Source organism: Nomia melanderi, chromosome 1 (genome assembly GCF_051020985.1).
Source record: "Nomia melanderi isolate GNS246 chromosome 1, iyNomMela1, whole genome shotgun sequence".
NCBI lineage: Eukaryota > Metazoa > Arthropoda > Insecta > Hymenoptera > Halictidae > Nomia > Nomia melanderi.
Genome location: NC_134999.1, coordinates 24,365,961 through 24,386,587, shown reverse-complemented (window position 1 = coordinate 24,386,587; position 20,627 = coordinate 24,365,961). Strand labels below are relative to the sequence as shown.

Genomic DNA, 20,627 nt, shown 5'->3' with positions numbered 1-20,627 from the left:
GTGGGAAATGTTTTGACTGGTCGCTCGAGTGAGATTTGCGATTGATTATTGTGTTCATTTCTGGTTTGTTTTAGGGATCGTGATTAATTGATTGATCGATTGTTTGGAGGCTTGATACTTTGTAGTGTATGATGTTTGATTAACTGATGAAATATTGATGATATTCGCAGATAACCTGAAGAATCGTAAATTATACAATCCCATTAACTCCATTACCTTAACAACACGCAGAAAACCGAAGAAACCCTTCTTCCAATCAGAAAACTCCACCATCACGAGTCACCATCCGAACCAGTCGCAATTCGCCAAAATCCGAAAACTAATTTCCTTTATTACCGCGCTAATCGTCGAAATTTCCCGCGATAATTTCTGGCTACCGGTTTCTTCGCCCTTTTTCAGCTGGCGTTCGAAGTTTAATGCAATGATTAACTCAGACGAGGTCAGATCGCAATCCCAGTCACGAATGAGTCACGAACTCGAGTCCCCGGTCACGAAACCGACTTTCCTCGTGGAACCGTTGCATCGGTTTCTCGCCGATTTCTTAGCCCGTCTTTAGCCGGGATTTCATCTCTCTCGTATCGATCCCTTTTTTCTTCTGGCAAGATTCGGCCACTCGTTAAGACGAGAGAGCTCAGCCTGATTTAAAGCGTCGCGCGTTACTTCTAACCCTCTCGGTAAATTTGTTTCGTAGCGACTTCGCGAGCTGCATGCCGGTCGCGGCCGCGCGAGCACCGAGACGCATAAGCAATAACGCGGGCATGGATATTGTACAGTCGATTTGGCTAGCGCAGTACGTTTAAGAAAGACTTTTATGCTCCTACGGATAATATCGGGGGAAATTTATTCACGCCGGGAATTGCATCGCTCGGACGATCGATACGCACGCGTGCACGAGCGTGTCCCCGCTGCGCGCAGCCGAAGGTTAGATGCGGAATGAGATCTCTCGACAACTTGCTAAATCGGCTGCGAAATTTTCGGTTAGAACGTCCGTTGAAATGTGGGAATCCCTGTTTTTGGATTAACGGCAATCAAAGCCTTAATCTAATTAAGATACTGGTATCGTAGAGATTATCACGCTAAACAATTAACAATTGTTAACACAGACATTACCAGAAAATACCCCGAGCATCCTTCTCGTCCCAATTACCTCTTTGTACTCCGAAATTTTTCACTGGAAATATTTTAATATTTGATGAGTGAGATAGAAACGATATTTTGTGAAACTCGAAGCGAAATTTAAAGAATATATATTTAAAGAAGGTTATAGTAGAATGTTTTAAGAATTTAGATTAGCTTCGATTCTAGGGTTCTTGAAATACTATGTAGTTTTAGGAGATATTAATTTAAGTCACAGAAGATTCTCAAAATTTACGGAATAAGTGAAAGATCTACTAATCAAGAAGTCTCAGGAACTAAAAATAATCTAAATTCTTTAGATATATTCTACTGTAACCTTAGAATTACTCATTATTTCTCTATTACTTCAATTTTAGGAGATATTAATTTAAATCGCAGAAGATTCTCAAAATTTACGGAATAAATGAAAGATCTACTAACCAAGAAGTCTCTGCAATTAAAGATAACCTAATTTCTTTAAATATATTCTACTACAACCTTACAATTACTCATTATTGAAATAATCCTATTCCTCTGTTACATACCTCAATTTTAGATATTAACCCTTTACACTCAAGGACTCCATTGTACAGCATTTTAAAATTTGTCATTACAAACTGTAAAATTTTCTCATTAAATGCATTATAATATTGACAATCGATAAAAGGCAGTAAAATACATCTATGACTTCTCTTTTCGTGCTTGTATCATTTATTTATACATTAACATGCGTTCTCCATTAAAATTCCATCCACTTAAAAAAAAAAAAGAAAAAGCTTCGAGTGCAAAGGGTTAATTTAAATCAGAAATTTACAAACTCTACGAAATAAGCAAAAGATCTAATCCATCTAGACTAGTTTGAATGCAATCATCCAAATTTCCATCACATTACTCCCGAAAATCTACAAAACTACCAATTTTCGCAGCTTCAAGTTTCATAGTCGAGTACTTAACCCTTAGCACAGTTTTTCAAACGAAATACTTATGGGACATTTTTCAGATGCAAATTCTATGCATCAAAAAATCCCACAATGTTTGTTTATATTCTCCTGTTTTAATTTATATTCTATACAAAATGATTCTATTTGATTCAGAATTATTAACCCTTAGCACTCCAGGTTATTTTGTAATCTATCAGTAATTGCAACTAATTTTTATAGTATTCCTAGCGAAAATTAGAAATGCAACATTTCTTCGATTTTTTATTTGCGGAAAATCGAATAATTTCAGGGTAGTTTCTTCAAGATTCATTAAAATATTATTATAACTGGTGCAATATTGCAACCTACGGAGTTCAAAGGGTTAATTTCCAGTTCAATCGAACATCTCCAGACATACGCAACGAACTCGCGTAACAAGTTCATTATGCTCGTAATTAGTTGGCAACTAGAGATCGAAGAAAATTCCTCCGCGCGTAAATATTTCATTACGTTGACACGCGTGCCGGATTACGCGAAAAACTTGTTAATATTCATGGATCGTGTTCGAAGTAAATACGTCGAATTAACCGGAAGTTCGCGCGCTCTAAATCGCACAATGTACGAAAGTTCGCCGTTCAGTTTCGCCGCCGCTACTTACCTTGCGTAAGACGCTGCTCTTCGAGCTTGCGAAATCAGTGCAATTATGGCTGTGGCAAAAATAATGACGTGGATTGATAGAGGAGACGGTGAAAGAGGGACTCGTACAATTCTTAATTCCGTGTCGACGCTTAACCCATTAAGTCCCAGTGATCTGTTAATAGATCACTCTGAATTGTTGGACGATTTATTTGTTGATAAATAATGTATCTAATTATTGGGAGAAATTTGAGTTAGTATGCAGAATTAATAAATTGAATCAGTTGTTTCCAGAGAAAATATATAAATATACTTATGTAATAATAATAATAATAATAATAATATATAATATATGAATATAATATGTAATATATAATAATAATAATATATATAATATATAAATATGCTTCGTTTAGTTTTGACATTTACAAAATGGTCTACGATTGTACTGTTGAGAGAAATTATTTATAAAATTTGAAATAACAAAATTTTGCAACTTGCTGTATATAGTATATTGAGCATATCAGATTTTTTCACTATTTTTTTAAGATAATATGGATACTCGTTACTTGAAATACGAAATTTCATCTAAAAATTCAAAAAACAAAATTTATGGGACAATAATTTATCTAATTATTTATTGTTTACCGTCAAACTTAAGAATTATGTGGTTTATAGTCGTAAATCATTTGAAATTTGAAAATCTCCACTTATTTCCCATAATAACGTGAATTAGGGACTGACGAGATCGTAAAATATAAGTTATAAGCAATCATTCATTGTCTCACGTCTCAAGAATTTCCACTAATATTATTTATCATTATTATTTTCCAATAGTATTTTCAATAATATTAATACATTCGACAAGAATCAATAAACAATACAAACCCATCTGGAGTGCTAATGGTTAAAAAAAAAGACGCAGAAAAATTCCCCTAGGAGGACATAGTAACAAAGGTTAAAAACCACCTAATCTCCCAATTAAATAATTAATATCCCCAATTTCCCAATTACAAACCACAAAATAAATTCCCCGAAAAAATACGGTTCATCCGGAGAATGTCATTACAAAAAACTATCAAAAAACAACATTTACTCAAACAAATCTACTTTGACTTATTTCTCGAAAAACATAGCAAGAAAATCATAATTGATACTCAGCACTCAAACAATTAATAAACACATGCCACTTCAACATCCCCAATTTCCCAATTTCCCAATTACAAACCACAAAATAAATTCTCCGAAAAAACACGGCTCATCCGGGGGATGTCCAGGGAAATTCAATGTCCCCGTTAATCCGTTTCGGCGGATGCAAAGACGGGGCAACAGAAATCCAGCGTAGCAGCGGGGGGTTGCAGCTAGATTTCCGTGGACACTGACCACTGGGGGTAATTATCGTGTCCCGTGGAAAGCTCTCACGCTCGAACCCTTCCGCGCCGCGAGCTGCGATCGGCCGCCGCCCTTAAGGCAGCCCCTGCATCGACGACCGGTGATTTTTCTGCAACGATCTGTGCGGCTTCCTCTCGTGCTCGGTTCGTTTCCCTCCCTCCGCGGCCGGGCCAGGGGTGCTTCGTTCGAGGACGAGCAGAACAAACAGGGCCCTTCCATCGGGCTATTCCGAAGCGGACCGTGGAATGGGGTCAACTGTGAAAGTAGGGTCACTCGTCGGGGCATACTTCGCTGGTGCAGCGAAATCGATTTTTGTAAGAACCATCCTCTCGCTATTTGCACGCTTAACGCACGCTGCGGATGTAATTGCGCTCCGACCGGCGGCGATCGCGAAAATCGAAATAAGAGATCGCTTCGTTTTGTTTAATTTCTAGAATATTTTATTGAAATTTCTTCATTGTTTCATATTGCGTTTACGACGGGTTTTTGGCTTTTGAACATTTGGGCCCTGTGAACACTAATAATTTTACTGAAATTTTTTCAATATTTGTATGGATGGTGGAATATTCTGGATCGTTGAAATGAGAGAATCGCTTCGTTTTGTTTAGTTTCTAGAATATTTTACTGGAATTTGTTCATTGTTTCATGCGGATGTAATTGCGCTCCGACCGCCGGCGATCGCGAAAATTGAAATAAGAGAATCGTTTTGTTCAGTTTATTAAGCATAATAGAATCACGATGTGACTTTGAGCGACATTTGATCTTTTACTGAAATTTTTTCATTATTTCATATTGAATTTCCAAAAGAATCATACTGCATTAGGTAGTATCATCACTAGTAATGCAGAAGAGTTTCCAAATAATCATCGTTTTATTGAATAAATTATAGTAATCCATAAAATTCCTTTACAAAAGCTACTAACGTGAATTTACTAAGATTTCAATCGCTTTACATTTCAATTTAGATACTGCTAAATCAGTTTCTTTAATCATTTCTCAATCCTTAGCAAAATTTATATTAGTCCATTCAGATTTTGGAAATTAAAGGTTTGAGAGTAGATAATTAGAAACATTCAAATAATTGAACTCCGAATTTCTGTTGCATTTTTGCCTCGAAACTCTAAAATGCATTTGAAGAAATAGTTTAAAAATGATTTATTTGAAAGATATCTTAACAAAGAATCATCACTGTGAATAAAACTGATATAACATTCAACATCTGAGTGCAGAAGGTTAAGTGGACATTTCATTTGAAGATCATTGTTATCAATTATCAAAATAGTTCGCTTTGATCCATAAATAATGAACTGATTTTGTTAAATTAATCTAGAAACCACGAGTCTCATTCGTATAACAAGAGGTTAATTAACACTATTCCAGAGTTTCAAGAACACGATCATCCAGAATATAGAATTATATTTTCATACTCCTCCTGCGATGACTGTATTAGTATCATCAGCGAAAGAACATTACATAATTACAGTGAATCAGTCGCAAACGTTCGAACGAAGAGGCGAGACACAGTATTGTACGATATTTTCATCGGAATGCGCAGTTTAATGGGTAACGCGGACGTTAAACTCCGACAAGATGGCTGCGCGCACTTCGGAAAGTCGAAAAATTGTACGCAGTAAAGTTTAATAGCGATTTAAGGGAGATTGTGAAATATCTCGTGCTGGAATTGCTTCTAAAAGACGAGACAAAAGTCATTTGTAAGTTAATTGAACGATAGAACTGCCGGGCACTTAGAAAAACTACGAACCTGGATTTATTAACCTCTCGCACTCGGAAGATTTCATTGGAAACATTCGAAAGAAATTAAAAAACAATGCTATTTATAGAAATATTCATGTTGATGCAATATAATAAACTGAATATTATAAACAATTTGTACTTTTGTTATATTAAATAAAATGGTGACGAGACATCTCGTTAAACGGTTTTGAATTTCGCTTAGGTAACAACCCTTGACCTGCGATTTAGTTCATTAAGAATTTGTCATTAATAATTCACTAGAAAGAATTCACTAATGCTGATAGAAATATCATTTGGCTCACGAGAATTAAGATTCATTTGCTTTTGTCAATTTCTGTTTGAGATCTTCGTCTCATATTGTAATCCAAAGAAACAATCAAGGAATGAATATCATTTCGACTCATTTGTTAATTATACTGTTAAAGTTTGGTAATTTCTAACACTAGAACTACGAGCAATTGAATTGACTTCTCCAAATTTGTTTATAAAACTATTAAGATAGTTTATATTTCAGTTCAGGTACAATTAAATCAGGTTCTCTAATTTCCCAAACATTTCTTTTTAATTGCAAAAGAAGTCATTGGTAGTTTTAGTGTTAAAAGATATTTAGATAAATAAAAGATGGAGGATTCTAATTAAATCGGACATTATCATTCATCACTGCACGCGGAATGCAAAATAAGACGGAGTCTAATTAGAGCAAGGAAGCTGACAACGATGTTTAAAATTCATGTGCCTATTGACCTTAGAATAGGTTCAGAGAGCAGTACCTACGTAGAACAGTGATTGCTTGTGTCAAGAGCCGTCACGAAGGGAATGCATAATAGCAACACACGCAACAGCGCCGAGCGCATGGTCGAGCATAATCAAACTTAATCATGCGCACGCCTGCTTAATAATTTTAATAGGTTTTATCAAAATTTATTTCCAGCCATTCAAACGTGTAATTACCTTCTCTGCTGCGGCATTTATACGGTTTTGTTTTTGGAGTATTTTTAGTGTTTTCTTAGAGATATTGGGGGTGTGTCTGGTAAATAGGACTAGTGATTTTAATGATGAATCATGGGAAGAATTATGTAATACTAATGTATTATGATTTATTTAATGATATAATGTATATAATAATATACTGATATATGTAATATATTTAATAATATGACGTATATAATAATTTACTAATATATTATAATTTATTTAATAATATGACATATATAATAATATATTAATGTATATAATTTATTTAATTAATATAATATATATAATAATATACTAATGTATTCTAATTTATTTAATAATATGACATACGTAATAATATACTAATATATTATAATTTATTTAATATTATAACATATAATAATATACTAATAAATATAATGTATTTAATATGCATTATATGAGATCTAATATACTTGGGTATTTTATGGACAGTTTATATGTGATAATAACAATGAGTTAATTGTTATTTCTTTGTAATCCTTTTGTTAGATTTACAATTACATTATTTAAACAATAATTCATATAAAAATATAACAGAATTCTCTGTGAGGTGTTCTATGTTATTCAATCGTACTGTCTATATTACTACTTTTCCTTTCAATAGCTTTAATTGCATTACAAAGTCTCCTACTTTAATGTTTAATTAAAAATACACAATACTAAATTACATATTATAATTATATGTAACAAAATGAACTTGAAATAATACCACTTATAAAGGAAACAATCTCTTCAATCATTTTCTTAAGCCTTTTCACCTTAGATTGAAGCTTCGCAATATGTGCATATAGTACTTCTTACTGGATTTTAATCTGTAATTAAGAATTTGAAATTAAACATATAATTAACAAATACATACTCATAATTATAATAAAATATTCTGTAATAACTGTTTCATATCGTAGTACTTGAAATTGAAATAAGGTCCTACTGTTTGTATCACTTCTTGCATACCCCACGTTTGTTTACAGTCTTCAAGAATGTTATCTTTATTTAAACATCTTACTTGTAAATATATAAGCTAACACTCTAAAGTATATTTTAACTTTGCATCTGATGACAAAGACAACCAGACTTTACTTATGTACCTTTTCTTTGACAGAGCACTTTTTATTTGAGGTTATGTCTAAAAAACATCATTTGATTGGAGGAAAAATCAACGCTAAACAAAATTCAAGTGCTTACCATTGCAAAACTGACTATTCCATTATTTATTCTTATTTTATAAAGTGATAAATAATATTTATTTAATATTATGATGACTTCAGCGCCATCCGTGGCAAAATTCTCAAACTTGTAGCCAAATGTTACCGATGTGGAAATTCACAAGGTTAGACTGCAGCGCCACCCGTGACAAAATGCCCAAACTGGTAGCCAACTGTTACCGATGTGGAAATTCACTCGATCGACTGTGGCGCCATCTAGCGTAGCAGGAAGAACTGCGGTTTCAGTATTTCGCCACAGATGGCGCTGCAGTCGAAGGAGTGGCTTACCACATCGGTAACAGTTGGCTACCAGTTTGGGCATTTTGCCACGGGTGGCGCTGCAATCTAACCTTGTTCACTCCTGAGTCGATAACTTTTGGCTACCAGTTTGAGCGTTTTGCCACGTGTGGCGCTGCAGTCGCCGGTGTGAATTTCCACATCGGTAACATTTGGATACCAGTTTGGGGCTATTGCCAACAGAGGCGCTGCAGTCGGCCTTCTTACTTTTACATCGGTAACATTTGGCTATCAGTTTGGGCGTTTTGCCACCAGAGGTGCCACTGTTTTTTGATAAAATTAAATTCTTTTTCTTATTATTTATTGTTAAAAACTGAAATTATTGTTAAAAATTATTGTTCAAAAAATAGCTTATAATTTTTTAATTCTTTTCTTTATATTTCTGGTATTCTTTTTATAAATAATTTTTTTAAACAATTTGTCATAGAAGTTGGTAATAAAAATATTTCTAATGAATAATTTACTGAATGTTATAAATAAATATATCTTTTATACAGCCGTTGAACTCTTTTCCTACCAAAAAATTAAAAAAAGACAAAGAAAACAATAATGAAATAGAATAAAAAATAAAAATAAATAAATAAGAAATTAAAATAACCTATAATCTCTAAAAATATGAAAGTTCTGAGCTTTAAATTCAGTGATGTACAATTAAAAGCCACTTTAACCCTCTCGAGGGGGTTCAAGGGGTTGCAAGTTGTTAAATTTAATCAAACTGTCACAAACGTAACCTAATTAACAATACAAAACCATCTCGTTCACCCATATTTAAACAAAAATAAACTCCGAATACAAATAGTAATGATATTCGACATTTATTCATTCAGGGGATGAAGTCTCAGTACAAAATGCATTTATTTCTGTATAAAATTAAACATTTGGAAATATCGATGGGAAAAATAAATTGATCGTACTGATACACTTTTTAACATTAAGCTTCTAAACTGCATATACACTTCAGTAGATCATATTGCTTATAAACTTTATAACTAAACATAATCATCACAGACTTTTAACAGATCCTATCAAACTAAACGATCGATTTCACGGTGAATGCATCGGTTGCGTGAAATAAATATAAAATTTGCTAGGATTAATGCATTACAATTCTATATATATATATACTATAGTTCACTATATACTGATTTACAAGCTTCTCGTATTGAAGTATACTGTAAACAGAAGTATTCCAGTACATATGTATATAAATTGCCGCGTACATATTCGTGTTACAGTTATTTATACACCTATTTCCGTTCGAATGAATTTGATCCTAATCATAAAATGAAGCACATCATCTATGAGAAATTAAAAGCTAGTCGTTCCTACTTCTTAACGGTGTTAATGGCTTAAGTGGAGATGATACAGGTGTTGTGTACGTGTCCTTGGTAATACCTATTACATTTTCCTTCCCCTTGCTGTGCATACGTTTGTCTTCTGTCTTCAATTTTTCTATTGTTTTCTGCTGCTGTTCTATCTTCTTCGTCTTTAAACGTAAATCCTAAAACACATCATTAGAACACCAAATTCTCAACATATAGCATCAACGAGAAGCAATACTGATGAAAAACATCTTCATTTTAACATAAAATCCTCTTACTATAAGATTGTTATTCTTATTTCTCTACAAATCAATAATTATACTATACAAAAGCATCAACAATAAGCAATATTGTTGAAAAACACAAAATTACTACAATTCATTCAATGAAACAATTATTTGAAAACATTTCTACTATAAATAATACAATTCAAATGATTTACATTCTTCATCTCACACATTTTCTCTAAGAAATTTCATGTTAAACAACAAAACTACATTGCAAATATCAATAATATAATTATATAATTATAAATATCCACGTTTAAACGACTCATACCTGCTCCAATTGATTAATTTTGTCTTTCAACTGTGAAACGTGCTTAATCCTCTGTTTATGGTTCTGATGGCCAATTAATTGCGCATACTTCTCGCTAATTTCTTCGTGATCGTTCATCAGACGTGCATTCTGCCGAAGAAGCTTCTTAACTTCTCTAAAATATTCCAAACAAATTATTCATTTAATAAACAAACATACAACAAATATATGAAATAATTTCTACCAAGGAAACCTACTCTTCGGCAGCCTCTCGGCGAGCTTTCTCTTTCTCCAGCAACTCAGTCTTATCTTGAATCAAGCTATCTTTCTTCTCGAAGGACTTAATTGCTTCCGACAGCTGTTGAATCTTCGCATTCGCCTGAAATTTGAATCATTTTAGAATAATTAACCCTTTCCTCTCGAGAGGCGACTCTCAGCCGCCATTTGTACGCAACGAAATTATAGAATGAATTCAGTATAAAATGTTGAATAAAGTATTAACACATGGAACAGAAATAAAACAATTCTGCTCCATAATGTGTACAATATTGTTGACATTTTGTTAGAAAATAATGAACGTTTATAATGAAGAATTCAGTATAAAATGTTGAACAAAGTATTAACACATGGAACAGGAATAAAACAATTCTGCTCCATAATGTGTACAATATTGTTAACGTTTCGTTAGAAAATAATGAATGTTTATAATGAATATCGTCAAGTGCAAAGATTAACACTAGAACTATTAAAACAATTCAATTGACTTTTTGAAATTGTTCGAATTGTTTGAACTGTTCAGACTTTAATTGATGCTAGAAAAATCATTAGAAGACAATGAATGTTTATAATGAATAATGTCGAGTGCAAAGCGTTAACACTAGAACTACCGTTTTGATTTTCTAATCAATTCATTTCAGTACTATAATGAATGTCTGAAGAAACTGACAATAATCTATTGTTACAATTTTTATGGGAATTGCATATTGTTAATACGAAAGTACATTTCGTTCACCTTGTCAATAGCAGCTTTATGTTTTATAGATTGCGTTTCCAGCAACTGATTAGCTTCCTCCGTCGCTAATTTACTGTTCTTCAACTGTTCATTAAGTTTGTAATTGAATAATTCTATTCGTGAAATCTGCAACTCCTGCGCGTCGTTCCATTCTTCCAACTGGAGTAGCATGTCCTTCGCTCCATTCAGGTGGTCGGCCATTTCTTGGAGCTGATGTTTCATCTAACAATAAATTAAAAGTCAAACTTTAACCCTTGACATGGTAGATTTACTGAGATTTACTGTAGTTTATTCTATTGTTGTTAGAAACATTAATTAACCATTAACCCCTTGCTAGTTAGACTCGTGAGGAAGTTAGAAAAATTAGAGTTAGAAAAATCATACTGAATTTTGGATGAAAATTAAATATTGTTAAATATTATGCTCTGACGTAAAACTGGATAGATGAATTGAGGATTTCCCTTTGTTTTCTAGTCATTTATTGATGACAAAGTTATCCTAGCGACCGTAGTTGCGAAAGAATTTATACAGAAAAAGAATTTAGCTTTCATTTCATTTATATAGTGAACGAAAGGAATTTAGTTTTCATTTCATTTGTTTAGTGAATTCTTTTATTTAATACTTCAATTTATTTAGTGAACGAAAAGAATTTAGTTTTCATTTCATTTGTTTACTGAATTCTTTTATTCAGTAATTTCATTTATTTAGTGAACGAAAAGAATTTAATTTTCATTTCATTTTTTCAGTGAATTCTTTTTAGTAATTTCATTTATTTAGTGAATGAAAAGAATTTAGTTTTCTTTGCAACTCTGAAAATTTTGTCAGAAAATAATGCGTGTTTCTAATAAAAATATCGAGTGCATAGGATGAATATTCAATAAATCTATTATTGTTAATGTTACTGTTACATGTTAATACTATTATTTGCAACTCTTAGCATTTCGTCAGAAAATAATGCGTGTTTCCAACGAAGAATATTACTAACATATTTAATATTCAATAGATCTGTAAAACACAGACTATAAAAGTACCTCAGCATTCTGAGCATCCTTCGCCTCGCAGTCGCTGATCAATCTCGTCATTTCCTTCGAGACGATGTCACTGAGATCTTCGATTTTAGCTTCGAAAATCGACCTGACCGACTCCACTTCGCTCAAACTTTCGATCTCCAGTTGATTGACCAACCCCTTCTTTGCATCCAACTGCTCCATCAAAGCGTGCACCTGTACGTGGACTATTTGCGAATTGTTGCGCATGATGTTCAACAAATCGCGGTGCTCGTTTATGCAATCTTCCCCTCGTTTCAATTCGCGCTGTAGCCTTTCTACCTCGGCGTTGCTTTGCGCTAGTCGTTTCGTCAGAGCGGCTACTGATGATTGATTCTCCGCCATTATTACTTCGAATCTACGCAGAATTTTAATGTTTGTTAGATTTGTTCTTAGGGAATGCGTCTTAGTAAATGTCTTAGTGAATGAATATATAGCTTAGTAAATATATATCTTAGTAAATATCTTAGTAAATATCTTACTAAATAAATATCTTAATAAATATATACAGGATCTGCCACTAAATAATTCTGCCACAAATTCTGATATCGTTTTCTTGATCAAGGGTGATTTTCAATACTCAAGGTCAGCTCAAGGACAATTTAAAAAGGTACTCCTTGGCATCGACTACGAGAATGAATTAAGTATATTCTGTGACGTAGAAACTAAGATGATCTCGATTTTTAACACTAGATTCACAGGAGTCAATTCGACTGGTATTGAATTTTATAAACATTATTTGCTAACCGCTTATGTCGATTTTGATTGATGTCTGCGTTTAAACTGATTTCTAAGATCTATGTGAACGAATATCAATTTTTCTGAGGACAATAGAACAAGGACAATGAATCTCCGTAAATCTAGAGTTAAAGCTTCTTGGGAATCTGATGTATTTGATGATGTCCAGGAGACTTTCATTCGAAACATTTGTCGAGGTGTTTGAAAAATGGCGACAGTTGCGTGGCATAGCTTTGTAAATAGAAGAAGCTATACCTCTTTCTTCTAGCTACCATTTCCGCTGCCTCCGCTCGAATTTGATCCTTCAGAGCTCTTAATTCTTCCTTCTTCTCTGCTAGTTCGGTCTCCGCTCGGTCCAACTCCATTTGCAGACTTTGGCCGAAGCTCTCCTAAGTTGAGAAATGCGTTTGAAAAGATCGTAGAGAGCAGTGCGAACGATTCTCCTTACCGATAACACCGGAAACGACATAATAATATAATCTATTTGAAAAATATCTCGACGAAGGATTACCCATTTGCGTCTTCTAAACGCGAAGCTTACTTTATACGTCAGAGACGGTCAACTGAAAGTCTCCCAAGCTTTCGATCGGAATTAATCTCTGACCGACATAGCCGAGTAACGCGTACCGCAATTTGCGTCGAGCAAATCATCGGTGACCGACGCGACATTTAACGCGTTAAAAACTCCGACTCAGGAATGTTAATAAAATTCAATACACGTCAAATTGACGCGCCCCGTAAACCCAGCGTTTGTCGCGCGCAGGTCCTTTGTTCCTTCTTTCAAATAAACGGCGCTCGTTCCGCGTGCGTAATAACGTGTCCAATAAATTTCCGCTGTTCCTCGAAACGAGAAACTTGAACAGCTAATTCCGCAAAGTTAAAGCAATTACCGCGTGCACCGTGTCTGTCGCGCATTCGCGACGAACGAAACTTCCGCTGGGAACGAAGCTATTCTTTCTATCCCGACTCGTTCATACGCGAAATCGTTTGTTCTGTGGATAATTGCTCCTCAGCATTCATCGTGGCTGATTATAAACACAGGCAACAAACCCTGCACGACGTGCATAAATGTAATCACTTAAATCCTCGCATACCGACGTCCTCTCGGCGAAGATCCACGGTTCGTTCGCCAGTAGAATGAAAACGTAACGTTTTCTGATTGAATAGACTCGTATTCTACTTGTTTACCTGGGTTTCAGCGGAGGTTTTCAGTTCCTCGAGCATTATGGACAGTCTGGAGATCTCGGCATCCTTCAGCAACAGTTTCTCGTCCAATTCCGCTCGTTCCCTCTCCACTCGAGCTAAACACGTCTTGTATCTCTCCGCGGTTCTCTGCATCTCTTCTTTCACTGCAATCGTTGCTTCTCTAATCATCGCGTTCACCTGCGTGCATATTATTTCGTTAACGAATGACTAGGAAACAATCGTAACAAACGAGATAACCGATATAAAATTCAAATATTTAATAATGTAACTAAGTTGATGATAGTGTAATGCAACATTGCAACGTCAAATAATTAACAATTGCTCCTGCTTTTCTTTGGTACAGAAGAAAAATCGATCGGTGTTAACCGATCGTAAATGTCTTTGAAATTAGAAGAATTTCTGATATTTCTGAATTGATCTTTCGCAATTGATTATTACAATTAGGAGATAATTGAGCGACAGTTTGCGCGGAATAACTCGAGACTCACTTTCTCGTCGCCCTCGGCGATCGCTTCCTTCAACCTCTCGTCGCATTCGGCAAGTTGATCGGTCAGACGACCGATATCCACGTTTAATTTATACTTTTCTTCCTCCAGTATACTCACTTCCTGCGTGCGGAGTACGCTTAACTTCTCTAACTGCATCGTCAAATCTTCGACCTCTTTTTCGAGCGTTTGAGTCTAGAAACCGATACAACAGTCAGAATCATCGTATATCTTAAAGAATAAATGAATAGTAATGATGATGTCTCTATGATTTCTTTATGAACTGTGAACAATGTAGCCACTTTATTCTTATTTGAATTAATTGAATTGAATTATTCATTCTATTTGAATTAGGTGAATAGAACTGTTAATTCTATTCTAATTAATTGATTAGAACTATTAATTCTATTTTAATTCTTAATCGAATTGAATTATTCTATTCGAAACCTTCATCGCGACATTCTAACTCAACACGAAATTACTTTGTCCTCGTTATCCTGCCTCTTCTTCTCCAGTTCAGACTCCAGCACAGCTATTCTCTTCACCAAATCCTCGATGCGGTTTCTAAGGTCGTTCTCCATGGTTTTCCTAGTACGAACTTCCTGCTCCTTCTCCTCTGAAATTTCCAAAAGCTGACAGCGAACGCGTTTCATTTCTATTTGGTGCTTCTCGTCGTGACTGTTCAATACTTCCAACTGCAAGTTCGCCTAAAAATAAAAATCACATGATAAACACATAAAGTTGCTATTACTTATTAATTATTACTATTACTCATTAATTATTAATTATTTCTATTACTCATTAAACGTGCTATTATTTATTTTCGAATAAAATGTTTGCTCACCATTGTCTCGATGTCCTTTTTGTACTGTCCTTCCACTTCCGTTTGCTTCCTGAGCAGCTCTTCCAGCTGCGACTCCAACTTCTTCCGATCTTCCTTTATCTCCTCGATGTACTTCTCGTACTCTTGTATAGTCTTGTTCTTGTTCTCGCATTCTATCTGCAGATCAGCGAGCTGGTGCTCCGATTTGTACTTCAATTTGCTGTCGCTGGGAAGAAGCGCTCGCGGCTTTGTCTTCGAACATGGCCTTGTAGTCGTTTTCTTCCGCGGAAGTTGCGGCTGAAACCAAAGATCATTAGTTTATAGAAACGTCATTGAGAGTTTCAAATCGTTCGTCGAGGTTTCTTCAAATTGTATAGGAAATGTCCAAGGTTCAATGGAGGAAATATAATTAAAGAGAAAATTACTCAATTCCTTAGCTCCAACTTGAAATTACTTAGTTAAACAGCTGAAAACTAATTCTTGCAACAATTAACGCTAGAACTACAAAGCATTCATAATTGATATGTGATCCCATGAAAATTGTAACGATTAACTAACTTAAAATTACTTAAGTTACTGAAAACTAATTCTTGCAATTATCAAAAATTAAGCATTCAATATGATTGACATGTCCTATAAAAATTGTAGCAATTAGCTAACTTAAAATTACTTAAGTTGGAGCTAAATAGATGAAAACAATTAACAATTAAGCATTCAATATGATTGATATGTAATTCTATAAAATTTGTAATAGTTTTCTCAGTTTCTTCGAATATTCAAAGCTGTTTTCGAAATCATTAATCATTCCAATGTTTAAGGTATCATTGCGAAACAAGGAATCCGAACTAGTTCTAGTGTGAAATTATGCTTTGAATTAGCAAATTATGATTTGAATTCTATTATTCATTTCTCACCGTTCTGAAACTGGGCACCGCGTTGCCAGTGCTCTTGTCGGAGACCGACAAATTGCATTCCGCGCTGACTACGCTCTTATTGTCGTTGAATCTCTCTGTCTTCTCGATCACCAATCCCTTCACCTTCGTGTCAAATTTCGGGTCGTACGCTCCTGGTGGAGGGACATTGTCTGTAAACATTTGTTATTCAATTCTAGCGAATAACATAGTTTATTTAGAGAAATTTGTACATTTTCCTAGCAATACTATATCATATCTAAATTCTCTTGTACTTTTAACATTTTTATAACAAGGGTGACCATTTTTTAAAACGGAATGCTACATATTAAAACCTTTTTCCTTTAAATTTAGAAACTACTTTTCTATTTTTACATGAACAAATTAAATAGTGCGATCGTTAAAAGAAATAAAAATGAATAATTATGAAAACTCCGAAACAATGTAATGTAATGTAAGAGAAGCGCCATCTTGTCGCTCGGACTCAGACGGTAAAGAAGAGCTCACCGAAATAGAAGATCGAATGTTTAACGTTTTGACGTTTTTTCATTTAACTCAACTGTTAAACGTCCTAACGTATCTAACATTTCATATTTTTATTGAACATTTTCTGAATTTTTTTCTATTACTGCCGTTATATTTACGGCGTAATTTTTTCATTTAACTCAACTGTTCTTAAACATTCTAACGTTTCTAACATTTCATATTTTTATTGAACGTTTTTTGAATTTTTTCTATTACTGCGCAGTGTATAATTTTTATTCCCGTATCGATTAGACAAAAGAAACGTCGATCGGCAGGGGAGAAAAGAAGTTCTCGTGCAACGGGCGATACGTGAGAAACGGACGCGACAGTAGGGGAGTGTGGTTTTTAAATGCGAGGGGCACACCGTCATGGGAAATTTTATTCACTTCACAGTACACCGTGGAGACGGTTACGTCTGTATGGGGTCATAGAATTACCAGGTGCACCCTGCAACGAAACTGACCCTCCGTTTCACTTCCTCTCGCTTCTTCCCTGCCACCCTTGCGCAATATTTAAACCTCCAATTAGTTTACTCTTGTGTTCTTCGCTTGATATTGTCATTAGTTTATTTATATTACAGTTATCAGAATTTATTCTAATCATGAAATGAAAATTGAAACTTTGCAGTCTAAAGGCTCAGTCGCAAATTGATTTGACAACGAAGTTTGATATTTATTAAACTTTGTACAATATTAGTTTACTCTTGTGTTCTTCACTTGATATTGTCATTAGTTTATTTATGTTACAGTTATTGATACTAGTTTGACTAGAGTGAATTTATTCTAATGAAATGAACATTGAAACTTTGCAGTCTAGAGGCTCAGTCGCAAATTGATTTGACAACAAAATTTGATATTTATTAAACTTTGTGCAATGAATCAATGTCAATTTCTGTGCAATCTCAGCATAGTTTCAAAAGATGTATCTCGCTAGGAAATGTCGAGTATTTCCAGTGAGAAACTTTTGGATTCTTAACTCCAAAACTACCGACAGTTGAAACTCTGTAGAAACTCGAAGCGTTTGTTCAGGCTATAATTAATTTTCTATTCAATTTGCACACTGTTATTACACAATAATTCAGAACGTGTCTTAATAATTGCAAAAGAAGAAATCTGGTAGTTAGTTTTTAGCGAAATGGAAATGCAAAGTACTTGCGCCAAGATACAATGCGTACGTTCGATTAATTCATTAAGTTCGCAGTATATTAATATTCTCCAAATAAACTACAACTTTTACTCAACATTCCAATATTCACACAATGAGAATCGTATTAAGAAACTATATTAAACAATAATCACCGTTCAATCGTATCGATCTTCAAAGAATGAACTACAACCGTTTGCTTTGGCAATCTTTTATTCAATCTTTCAATGTATACACAATGAGAATCGTATTAAGGAACTATATCAAGCAATAATCATTCTTCAGTAAATGAATAATGTAAATTTAAACAATGGAACAGAAGAGTTCCCGCTGAAACGTCCTTTGCGAAATGTCGACATTTTGCGAGATGTTCGTATTTGGAGCACTAAGTTAAACCAATGATTTAATTACTCGAACAGCAAGAGAGTGTTTCTATCGTTTAAGCATTCGATGTATAATTTATAATAATATATAATAAGTTTCCCGGCAAAAAGTTAAGTTCAGGACTCTCAAAATAAACAAGACAATGTTAACACAACGTAGAAAATGCATTTATAAACAAATTTCGAAAACGTTAATACTACCACCAAATTAGTCAAAGTGACCCCTTCCTGATTTTCATTTTGCAATAATTAAAAGGTAAGAGATATTTCTAAATGCTAAATCAATCAAAGTCTCGATAGACTAGTTTAGTGCAGAGAGTTGAGTACTTACTTTTGAATTCGTTGAATCTCTGGATTTTGGCTTTCGAGAACGACATGGTGGGATAATTTGAAAAACAAGTGACACACGCAATAAACAAAACGTTAGATGAATAACAGGTTTAATGAAGGAACTCGAAAAGGAAGCTTAGAAATACATGACACGTCTTCACGCGTCGAATCCTGAACCGCGAATGCGATTCCATCGCCCACCCTTCGTGCAGACGTCCCTTGGCGCAACGTACCGGTTTTTCTGATTTGAAAAGGCAGTTATTTCGGACCATGTGCACGAGACGACGAATCAACGGGCCTCCGTTGCGCAACGGGCCAATCCGTTGCTGATGGCCCACCCATTCTTCCAGTAGCGTAGCAATTCTCGGCTTTGATATTTAATAGTTGCTTGTCTCGAAAGTACTTTTCATTTTGTTAATCTATCTTCTTTTGCAATTAGATCGTGAAGATCTTATGGGGAAGTTTAATACACTATACAGAAGATTGTTTACAAAATAGCGACCTTCTTCGCCATTTATTTAATATTCTGTAGTATTAGCTTGTCTCGAAAGTACCTTTCATTTTATTGATGTAGTCAATGCATCTTCCATCAATCTATTTTCTTTCTTTTCTCCAAAAGTCTGTCTTTCCAGCATTTCTAACGAATCATTGCAATTAAACCATAAAAAACTTATGGAGCAGCTTAATACATCATTCAGAAGATTGTTTAAAGGGTAGAGACAGTTGAATTTGTTTAAAATTGACGTGGATTTGCGAACTAATTCTGAGTCCTGCAGAAAGTTTAAAATTCCAAATTTAGCATAAGTAATTGTTAACATAAAACATAGAAATAGATTGTGGTAAAATTCTGAAGAATATTTAATAAGAGGAAGGATGAATGAAAAAGAATTGCAAATGTGCAATGCCAAAATAGACAATTCAAGGAACCTGACGAACTTTGAATTACAAAACCGAAAATATTACAATTTTCCTAACAGAAAATCGGAGTTCAGAGGTGAAATTGGTAGGTACACCCCTGAGGAGTCCAAGGGGAAGAAAAAGACCATTCCCGCGCAATGTTTCACCTGAAATTTCAAATGAAGCTACATCCTTCGATACTTGCAAAAATAATGTATACAATGAAGATTCTACTTTCAGTGGAATTTATTCAACATTGGCAAGGAGTAGAACAGGAAAATTGATAGTAATGATTCCCGTTTTGGCGGGTGTTATATTGCACGTAGGAAACAGCTGTTTTCGGGTGCATCGAGTCTCTATAGGAATGCGAAGTTACCAGGTGTACCCTGTAACGTTCTCGTCCTCCCTACCTCCGTATATTGCAATAAAATCAGCCCCGTGACATCTTCGGACCCTTCCCTGCTATTCTTCATTCGCATCTCGACATTTAAAGATTAAATGTCTTTGCACCCTGTTCTGAGCAATCTTGATTTTATATTGGATTGACGTTAATCGACGTTTAACCCTTTGCGGGCGAAGATTCTTTGAAATGTAACCTTTCTAACCAAAATTATACATCAATTGCTTAATTAATAGAAAAAAGGGAAACGACGTTCTAATCTCTTGTTGTTCAAGTAATTAAATCATTTGTCTGCGACTTACAATTAGTCTAGACGAGATGAAATGTTCATATTTGGAAGCCTAAGTCGCAGACAAATGATTTAATTATTTGAACAGCAAGAGATTAGGATGTAGTTTCCCTTTTTTCTATTAATTATGCAATTGATATACAATTTATCTCTATCTCTTGAAGGTTTCGTACATTTCAAAGAATCTTCGTCCGCAAAGGGTTAAACATAATCACAATTAACATCAGTGTAACAAAACAAATGATTCAATGTACAAATAATAT

General features: G+C 34.4%; 1 protein-coding gene and 2 long non-coding RNA genes across 3 annotated transcripts in view; 1 reads left to right on the top strand and 2 right to left on the bottom strand.

Moving 5' to 3' along the window:
• Positions 1 to 1,255, top strand: part of LOC116428938 (uncharacterized) — a 333,442-nt gene extending 332,187 nt beyond the window's left edge. Inside the window, exon 6 of the long non-coding RNA XR_012998187.1 lies at positions 75 to 1,255. This is a non-coding gene — a long non-coding RNA (uncharacterized LOC116428938). The remainder of the gene's footprint in view (positions 1 to 74) is intronic.
• Positions 1,256 to 7,185: 5,930 nt separating this feature from the next.
• On the bottom strand, positions 7,186 to 8,095 carry LOC116428936 (uncharacterized). The gene is made up of 3 exons (XR_004235392.2): positions 8,001 to 8,095; positions 7,724 to 7,941; positions 7,186 to 7,627 (listed from the first exon to the last, which is right to left on the bottom strand). It is a non-coding gene; the product is annotated as an uncharacterized LOC116428936 (long non-coding RNA).
• Positions 8,096 to 9,165: 1,070 nt separating this feature from the next.
• LOC116428932 (uncharacterized) lies at positions 9,166 to 18,942 on the bottom strand. Its single transcript, XM_031981168.2, has 12 exons — positions 18,780 to 18,942; positions 16,401 to 16,570; positions 15,508 to 15,783; positions 15,146 to 15,370; positions 14,667 to 14,858; positions 14,161 to 14,355; positions 13,228 to 13,361; positions 12,220 to 12,592; positions 11,189 to 11,410; positions 10,434 to 10,555; positions 10,198 to 10,351; positions 9,166 to 9,818 (listed from the first exon to the last, which is right to left on the bottom strand). Exons 1-12 carry the CDS (start codon positions 18,823 to 18,825, stop codon positions 9,633 to 9,635), a joined length of 2,295 nt encoding a protein of 764 aa, XP_031837028.1. The 5' UTR covers positions 18,826 to 18,942; the 3' UTR covers positions 9,166 to 9,632.
• Between the last annotated feature and the right edge of the window lie 1,685 nt (positions 18,943 to 20,627).